At 42.0% G+C, this 9,961-nt stretch overlaps 1 protein-coding gene across 1 annotated transcript in view; it reads right to left on the reverse strand.

The window, feature by feature from the left end:
• The window catches only part of SSPN (sarcospan), a 35,086-nt gene extending 31,465 nt beyond the window's left edge, over nt 1–3,621 (reverse strand). Inside the window, exon 1 of the mRNA XM_057700756.1 lies at nt 3,328–3,621. Coding sequence (XP_057556739.1) covers nt 3,328–3,606 — 279 coding nt within the window. The 5' untranslated portion in view covers nt 3,607–3,621. The remainder of the gene's footprint in view (nt 1–3,327) is intronic.
• Between the last annotated feature and the right edge of the window lie 6,340 nt (nt 3,622–9,961).

A 9,961-nucleotide genomic window follows, 5' to 3' on the forward strand; every position in this document is an offset into this window, starting at 1 on the left:
GGCATTAACTGAATAAAATGAAGAGCAAACTTCTGTTTCCTAGGACCCCTTGCCCTAGCCAAGTTCATCCTCAAAGACACTTTTTCACTTTGTATTGTCCTTGTGGAGTGACTTGCAACCCGCAAGCCATGTAGAAAGAATTTTAGAGAAGAATGGCACTTTTACAGGTTACATGGTCTCCATAGAGGCTCCATTCTTTTTTTTTTTTTTTCTTTATGGAAATCTTTTGTATTTGAAGTAAAAAGACTTCAGTCATCTCTATGATGGAGAGTGAGAGGAGTCATATTTACAGGTAGGTAAGAAATAACCTATCTGTTTTTATAAAATTCCTCTGGACATAAATCTCTGACTAGAGATTACCAATAGCTTTTTTATAACTAGAATTTCACTGAATATTCATCAGGTTACCCAAATATTGGTCAGGAAGAAGTCACCTAAGTGAATTTATCCATATACTTAGGTTCTATCATGGAAATGGTGATACCCAAATCCCAAAGTAATGCGATAGCAAACCTTGTAAAATGAAATAAGTGTAACCTGATCAGAGGCAACCAATTTAAACAGAAGAGTGAAGCAGGTCAAGCTGTCGATCTGCTTGAATTCAGCGTAAATTCCAGAAGCAGGTTTGACTCTGCCTCAGCCCCAGGGACTGAAGCAGGTCTGCTAAACAGGGCAAACTTTCCAGTACTCCCTGGGGGATATACCAGACCAGAATAACTACATGTCCCTGGGGAAAATGACCCTGAGGAGGTCCTTTTCCCCCAAGTTAATTTTTATAAACCTCCAGAGAGATTCAGAAAGTACTGGACTCATCTAATACCCCTAATAGTAACCTGGCTGAGATCAGAGAAAGGTGAGATGGCCGAGCTGATATTTCCTTTAGGTTTCAAACTGGTCTGGGAAATGGAGCAAGTCCAAAACAACTGTTCTGCATGATCAGAGCTAAAAGAGAGCCACTGCTGCTTCGAAGAGCACCACTACCAGTAACTGCTCCACTCATCACTAATAAAAAGCGCGAACTCACTGAACGCATACCATGAGGTAGCGCTGTTCTAAGCATTAGAACATACATTCATTTATTGATTCCTCAGGACAACCCTAAGAGGTAGGAACTATTATTACCATTCTGATTTCATCAGTGAAGACACAGAAGCCTAGAAAAGTTCAGTAACTTGCCCAAAGTTAGTGAATTATGGCCGGGCGGCTGCTCAACACCAGGTGCGATGTTTCCGCTTCTGCACTTCACCATCCTGCCTCCCTGCCTTTTCCCTTCCCTGAAAGCTTGGAAGAGCGCCCCAGGACCAACCACAGACAGCCTGAGGAGAACAAGCACGGAGTCTGTGGGAGACGGGGACACGTTGCCTGCAACTCTGGCCCAGCTGGGATGAGGTTTTCCGCGCCTGGCTCCTCAGGGCCCCTCCTCACTTGTCTCAGACCATCTCCACTAACTGCTCTGCTCTACATACACTCTCTGTTGAAAGACAAGATTACAGATATCATCACAGATACCACTGCAAGAAAATTTCAAGTGGATCCCAGATTATAACCTAGAAAACTGGAAAAAAAAAAAAAAACCAGAGAACTGGCTGTAGATAATGCTCTCTGCACCACACCCAGGGAGCTTCCAGGGCAACCAGGAGCATGTGATGCTCTTACGAGGAGCTCATGAAATTTCAGAGTTGCAAGGTTTGTACGTCCCTGTCTTAAACACTATGACAAATTTTTCGCACCTAATTTGCTTTTTTGCTACCAGTCTTTTTAAAGTTAAAATAAGAAAGGATAAAAAACACATTTGCAAATGATATTCAAAACGACTGAATAAGCTTCATTCCTTTCTTCGAATTCGCCAAGCCTTGAAGAACATTTTTTCCCTCTGAGTATGTTGACAGTCATGCAAGTGACTAAAATACCCAGTATATCTTAGTGAAAAGCTATTTTTAAAATGACTTGATTTAGAAAACTCCAATCATGATAATTTCATGGGAATTCTTAGTACACAAATTAAAAGTTTTAAATTACCCTGCAAGAATTTGTGAGTTCGAATCATCTTAAATAGAAAATACCTGCATCAATGCATAGTTGATCGGGTGTTTTTAACATCTGCCCCTGATACAAAATTATCTTGAGGGTTGTTTTACAAGTTACAGTTTCTGTGGTCAGTAATAGCAGAAATGATGCAGTGTGAGACTAGGAGCCGGAGGTGTCGATTCTGGTCTCCCCTAACTCGGCTACTTTTCACCTCTGGGCTTTGAGAATGTCAATTAACTGCTCTCGTCCTGTGTCCTCGTATCCACAGATGAGTAACAGTTCCCACCTCAAAGTGCTGTTGCACGAACCAAATGAAATAATGCACGTGAAAGAGATTTTAGAAAGCCTGAGGCACTATAATAAAATATTAAAATTACAAACTAAATGTGGGAGCAGCGTGGCTCAGTGAGGAAAATGCAGATGTACTCTGGCGCAAAAAGGAATCAACTTGGCTGATTTGCCAACTTTGCCAACTCATGACCTCTGGTGGGTTTGCCCTTGGTTCTCTCCTTAGAGAAATGGAAGGATGATAACTATCCCAGAAATAAGACACTTTAGGCCTCTAGCAGGACAGGCCCACAGTAGGTGCTCAACGAACAGCACCCATTTCATATCAGAGAATCCGTTTAATTACGCCAAGTATGCTGTGTCCAAACACTCACAACAGCTGAGCGGTGTCCTGCTTAGAACAGTACATCCATTAGCAGAGTCCCAAATAGACTCCTGCCACGGCCAGTGCCCTGGGCCTATCCCACTTTAGACTCCAGTGGATCAAGGCTGTGCTTGCTGTATTCACATTTCCTGCCTTCCACCACTGTTTTATAAACTTACTCATGGAACGTCAGATTTAAAAAATAAAAAATCAATTCTACCCAATGTGGCCACTCCAAGTACAGGCTTTTCCAGGACGAACTTATTCCCTCTCTTGCTACTTCTGTAGGGACGAGGGTGGGGTCCCCGGAAGAGCAGCAGGAGAAAGCCCAAGTGAATCTGCTGTTGTTACTGAGGATGTTCAACGTGACCAACACACGCAGGCTGTGCCTCGCCTCCCCAGCTCCAGCGCGGGAGGGTCAGGCCTGTCGGAGGCGTTCGGAGCCGCCAGCAGGACGAGGGCACGAGCCCCGCCGCGCCCGGCCCGGGCAGCCCCGGTGCGGCGGGGCCTCGCTCCCCAAGCAGAGCGCGAGTTAGAGGCGTGGAGCCGGGGAAGGGCGCATGCAGGTGGGTTAGTGGTAACTCGACCATGCGGCGTGGCATTCCTGTCTGGCAGACGCGCTCAGGCAAAACAGACTCGATGCTTACAATGATCCCAGCCCAAAACGGAGTGTCTCTGACTAGCAGGGAGGAGCTGATGCCGGCCATGAGAAAGCCCACCACGGTCACGGCGATGCCCAGCGCCAGCTGCAACAGCGCGAGCAGCAGCGGGAACCGGCAGCCGCAGCACGTCCGGGCCTCCTCCTCCCCGCTCTCCTTGGGGGCCCCCGCGCCCCTCTTCGGCCCCATGTCGTCGGGCCCCGCGGCGTCGGCGGCCGGCGGTCCCCCCTGGCTCCGCGCGCCGCGGCCCGGCCGCTCCCTGCCCATGGCGGCTGCGGGGGGCGGGCCGCGCCGGCCGGGCTCGGCGAGTTACGGAGGCTGAACAAATATGGAAAACGTGCGGAGCGACGCGCCGGGCCTCCGAAGGCCACGGGGAGCCCGCGGCGGAGGGGGGGCGGCGAGGGGGGTCGCCAACTGCCAACGCGCCGGGCGGCACGCAGCGCCCGCCGCGCCCCGCGCGCTCGAGACAGGCTGCGTGCGCGCGCGCGCGTCTGCGCGCCGGGGTGCCTCTGCGTGTCTCTGAGTGGTGTCTGGGTTCCCCACTCCAAACCCCAGGATATGTTCCGTTTTGGTTTTGTTTTCTGAGAGGGGCGATGCAGGGTGACCAATGTTTCAATCATTTGAGTTTCATTAGTAGAGAGTTGAATCCAGAAGAGGCGTTGCTAAGCTCCAAGCTGCGAAGTCGTTCCGGGAAGTTAAACTGTTCTTTATTTTCCAGCAAAGGCATGGGCTCTCTCTTTTTAAGTTCTGCAATCCAGCTGACAAATCAAGGCATTTTTGCCATCGAGGTATATGCTTTTGAAATTACTGTTTATAGAGATGCTGGGCTAATTGGGACCTCTCTCACGTGTATTTGTTTTGAAAAGCTCTTTTAATCGTTTATATAGAGTCCCCAGCCAATCTTCGCTCATCTCCACAACGGTGCCTAGGGGGATTATTATACACCTTGGATGTGGAGGACTTAACTCAGTCCACGTTTGGGATATTTTTAACGCACCTGCAGTGTGCTAGAAAATAAGGATGCTCAATGTAGGTTTGGTCCCTGCCCAAAGCCACCGAACAAATCAATGAAACCTATTGTTCTTATTCCCACATACCTCTCCTCAGTAGCACTTAGAACAGATTGCAGTGAAACCACTAAGAAATGATCCCATCACTTCGGAGTATTTATACCTTCTTTGGTATGGTCATTTTAGCATTCAGAGAGCTTTATGAAGAAATAGATGATGTTGTTAAGATGCTAGGATAAAGCCTACTCCTAGATTATTTGCAATCATCTAATTTAAAGAAAATCTAACTCCCTGCTTTGTCTCCAAAGAATTAGAAAGTAATCATCATCAGCTCTCCTCGGGTACCTTTGAAGGTATAAAATATATTCTAATTTTATGAACTTCAGTGTTTTCCTTATACCTTCCTTCCAGATCAGTGAGTCCCTGGAAGGAAAGCAGTAGCTTAAAAAGCAGAAAGCAAACTGCACATCCCAGTGCTCCACCTAGAAGCAGTAGAAACAGAGCTCACTCTCACAAGAGGAGCAGAGGGCATGAGGAAAAGGCCATTGTCAGCTTTGGGGCCATTATGCCATTAGGATTTCTAGTGAGAACAGACAAATAAAAGCTGGTGTTACCCCAAGGTACCCATGTGACTTGTGCCTGATTGAGGCAAAAAGAGAACAATACTTGGTTTTTCTACATAAACCTAGAAAACATTTTTAGGAAGTTAACTGACTACAGGGAATCAAGTATTTGTTCTTACGAATAATACAGCTACCAGTTCCTGTGTATTCTGTATCAAGCACGTGCTAGGCACTTTACATCCTTGACTGTTACTCCTTACAATCACCTTGTAATTATAGTTTCTTCTTTTAAAGATGAAAAAGTTGAGTATCAGAATCATTAAGTAACCAGATTATTGAGCCACTCACCTAGTTAGGGATGAGTGAGAGGAACCAAATGTGAACTCTTGTGGGTTACCTGTTTTATTAATTATTTCCTGTAAGCGAGCAAGTGGGTGGACTGTTTCAATCATTTGTGATATTAAACAATTTAATGATCATAGGTAGTATTTTATCTATGAATTCAGAATTCACTGTGAGCCTTGAATCTAAGAGTATTTGAGTACTTTACAAAAAATATCTTGATCTACCACCATACTATATATGATAGTTGATTGAGACTGTTATTTCTATTACTGATTTATAACTAGATATACGCTCTATTTGCTGACCATACTGCTGGGTTATCAGTTAGTTAAGAATAGGGACTTCCCTGGTAGTACAGTGGTTACAAATCCGCCTGCCAATGCAGGGGACACGGGTTTGAGCCCTGGTCCAGAAAGATCCCATGTGCCATGGAGGAACTAAGCTCATGTGCAAAAAAAACTACTGAGTCTGTGCTCTAGAGCCTATAAGCCTGAGTGCCACAAGTGAGCCCGAGTGCCACAAGTGAGCCCGAGTGCCACAACTGACCCCAAGTGCCACAAGTACTGAATCCTGCATGCCTAGAGCCTGTGCTTCACAAGAGAAGCCACCACAATGAGAAGCCCACGCACCCCAACAAACACCCAGCACAGCCAAAAATAAATTTATTTATTTATTAAAAAAAAGAATAAACTATTCTTAGCTTTTCCCTCAATACCTTAAATTACATGTAAGTTAGAATAAGTAAACAAAATAATAGGATATTCCTGTAGGTTATTCCTGTAGGTTTGTCTTCTAAGTTTCAGAACTAGTATGGCTTACAATTGCACATACATTCTTACGATGAAGGCTTACTTTTAATTGCCTAGCTGAGACAAGTTACAAATGAAACCAGGAGCAGTGAACAACAGCCCAGATAAATTGTAATCCTTCTAGTCTGATTACAGCTGCCCACTTTAATTTTCAGCTTCCAGCAAAGGAAGGTGGTAGTAGTATGCGGAGCCTCACACCTGCTCACATTCCCAACCTCATGCTTGGATCTGTGCCCAAGGGAGCCTGGTCTTTGACAGTACCACTAGGTTGATAGTGATGCGGGTGGTATTTTCATTTAATTGATGTGAGGAAGTAGAAACAAAGAAGGTGAGAAACGTTGTCAGAAAGTTAGTGATAGAAAGTAATCAAGGCTAAAATGGGATCAAAGGGTCTTTAAGGACAACAACAAAATAGCTCTTCCTTTAATAAATCCTTTCTGTGAGAAAAATCACCATTTCCAGCTCATCTCATAGTTTAACAGAAATGAACAGGATTTTTTTAGTATTCATAAATTATAATGTCTCTTTTATAGGTTAAGCAATAACCTCTTCAGATATTTATATTACCAGGAAAAAAGGCATAGTAGAAGCAAAGTGTTCTCAGATATTCTATTGGCTGCTCCCATAACAAAACTGACAGAGACTGTAAATTAGAAATTGCAGGAGAGAAGTTAATATAAGGTTTGAGTTTATTTTGATCCTGTGGGGAAAATAACAAAATAAGCCTAGTACTTCTGTGTTTGCTATATTTCAAATTCAACATTATTTGGACGTATTTATGCTTCAGAATTTCAGAACTGGGGAAAAAAATTAGTCATTAACAAGATGTCCTTAGGAAATATGACTAGAAGTAATCTCTATACCAACATATTTCTGAACACATGATCTTAGATTCACCAAGAACAAGATTTCATAGGAAAAATTATTACAGTTTCAAGGTCTGTTAGGTCTCTTTAGTATATAAATATATTTTAAATGTTCAATTAGATTTGATTGAAAGAAGTATCAAATAGTCTACAGAGAATAATTGAGAACTCGTTTATGACATGCAGCACCATTGGTCTCCATATCTAAAGTGACTCTAGGGATATTGCTGACGTGTGTGTGTACAACAAATAAAAGAAAATCTAATTTTTTATATTTTCTTTATTTATATATCACTAATTCTAAATATTTCTTTTGGCTCAATTTTTTCGCCAAAGAATTGACCCATTTATGATTTCTATATGGCAGTTTGCCTTTTCAAGTTAAACGTCATGTGTGCAGTGTACTCTATGTGCAGTGTACTCTCTACGGTACACAGAGGGCTTGTAACTTTCCCACTCTATAGAGAGTCTGTAGCGACCATAACTATCAGTCTTTTCCTAATGCTTTCCACCTCTTTATCTGATGTTATTTATAATATCAAATTTTTCTACATGTAATTTTATATGTATTTTTGTCTATATAATTTCAATGTGTCCACTGCATATGATAAGGTAGAAATAACTAAATTTATTGTAATTAAGCAATATAGCGAGGGGACTTCCCTGGTGGCACAGTGGTTAAGAAGCCGCCTGCCAGTGCAGCGGGACACGGGTTCAATCCCTGGTCCAGGAAAATCCCACATGCTGCGGAGCAACTAAGCCCATGCGCCACAGCTACTGAGCCTGTGCTCTAGAGACCACGAGCCACAACTACTGAGCCCATGTGCCACAACTACTGAAGTCCGCATGCCTAGAGTCCATGCTCCACAACAAGAGAAGCCACTGAGCTGAGAAGCCCGGGCACCGCAGTGAAGACCCAGCGCAGCCAATTAATTAATTAATTAATTTTAAAAAAAGAAATATAGGGAGAAGAATGGGTAAAAAACTGTGGTGTATTCATACAGTGAATAGTACTTGCTAATAACAAGGAATGAACCATTGATATAGACAATGACTTGAATGAATCTCACTGACAGTTTGCTGAGTGAAAAACTAGACACAAAAAATACATTCTGCATAATTCCATTTATATAAAAATGAAAAAGGCAAAAATCTATGATAATTGAATTTAAAAAGTGATTGTGGAGTTGGGACGAGAGAATTGACCAGGAAGGAGCAGGAAGGGATTCTCTGGGGTGATAGAAGTCTTCTGTATCTTGGTTTGGGTGGTGGTTACATAAGTGTAAACAATTGGGAAAAACTCATTGAACAACAGAAGATCTGTGCATGTTATTGTATGTAATGATATCAATTATATGTAATTATTTCAATTTTTGAAGTGGAATAAAAGTAGAAATATAGGAAGTCATATATCCATTGGTTATTAACAATAGAAAAAGTAAAGTTTTTTTAAATCTAAATTATCTTACTAAACTCTTCACTTCTGCCATTCTGATTTCTCTGTATTAATTATCTATTGCGGTATAATAATTCACCCACAGCTTAGTGGTTTGAAATAACAGCAGTTCTTTATTATTTCCTAGTTTCTGTGGGTCAAATATTCAAATAGGATACAGCAGGGATCGTTTGTTTCTTCACATTTTCTGGGGTCTCAGTTGAAAGACTTAAAGACTGGGGCCTGGAACCATCTGAAGTTTTGACTAAGGTGGGAATATTTGCTTTCAAGGTGGCTCACTTGTCTGGCTGGCAGACTGGCTCCTTTCCATGTGGCCTCTCCATGCATTGGCCCCTCCACAGGGTTGGTTGAGGGTCGTTACAACATGGTGGCTGACTTCAGCAAGAACAGAGATGCAGAGATTGAGAGAACAAGATAAAAGCCATCCTTTTTATGACGAAGCTTCAGAAGTCACTTAGCAACGCTTGAGTCACACTCTATTCTTTAGAAGAGAGTCACTAAGTCCAGCTCACATTCAAGGGGAAAAGAAGTAATATCCATCTATTGAAAGAAAGAGTATTAAAGGTTTGAGGAATATCAAAAGCATATTTTAAAACCACCACATTTAGATATCAACACATTGAGATATGATTGATATACAAAAAAAATTGCACAAATTTAATGTATATATCTTGATGAATTGGATTTTTTATTGCATAGGGAAATGGCATTTACACTACACATTCCATGACTTCATGAAAGACTCCAAAATCTATCTAAGGAGTCCAAACTTCTTTCCTTAGTTCTGGATCTGCAAACATAAATACCTACTTACAACTCCACTTGAATAACCCAAAGGTACCTCAAATTCAGCCTATCCTTGAACTTAACAAAGAAATCAAGTAAGATAAACATGAAGTGTCCATAGACTGTAGAGACAAGATGGTCATTGGTTGCCTTGGCTAAGAGGAATCTCATATAGAGTTTCAAGATTCCAGTGAGTTTAAGAGTGAGTGGGAGGTGACGAAGGGGTGCAGGGTATCTATGGAAAAGCTTAGCTACAAAGGGAAAGAAAGAGGAAAAGCTGTAGCTAAAGGGATAATAAAGTTTGCCTCTCTTTTTTTGTACAATTGAGCAGATAAGTTCCTTGAGGTGGGAGAATTAGTCAGAAGGAAAGTCCCTTCACAAGCTGAGATGGAAGGAAAGGAATGTAAGATTAGATAAAACACAGTTAAGTTAGCAGGTGTGGGAGGAAGGCAGTTGAGGGAATTCATATCTTCTGGCCTTGTCTAAGATATGTGTGCAATAAATACAGCACCATTGTTCTTCTAAATGATGCAGATTTTAGATACAGAGCCATTCTACTTCCATAGCCATCCCACAGCACATTTTATTTGCTATATCTTATAAGTATGGATAAGTTTTAATGAAACTACATTATTTTCTGAAAAATTTCTCTAAAAGAACAAAAATGTAGTTTTCTATAAATGACAATAATGATGTCTGGACTATATATACATATATATAATACACACACATACTTACTATATTTTATAGGTTACAAAGTACTCAAATTATTACTCTCTAAATCTAA

Source organism: Hippopotamus amphibius, chromosome 12 (genome assembly GCF_030028045.1).
Source record: "Hippopotamus amphibius kiboko isolate mHipAmp2 chromosome 12, mHipAmp2.hap2, whole genome shotgun sequence".
Taxonomy (NCBI): Eukaryota; Metazoa; Chordata; class Mammalia; order Artiodactyla; family Hippopotamidae; genus Hippopotamus; species Hippopotamus amphibius.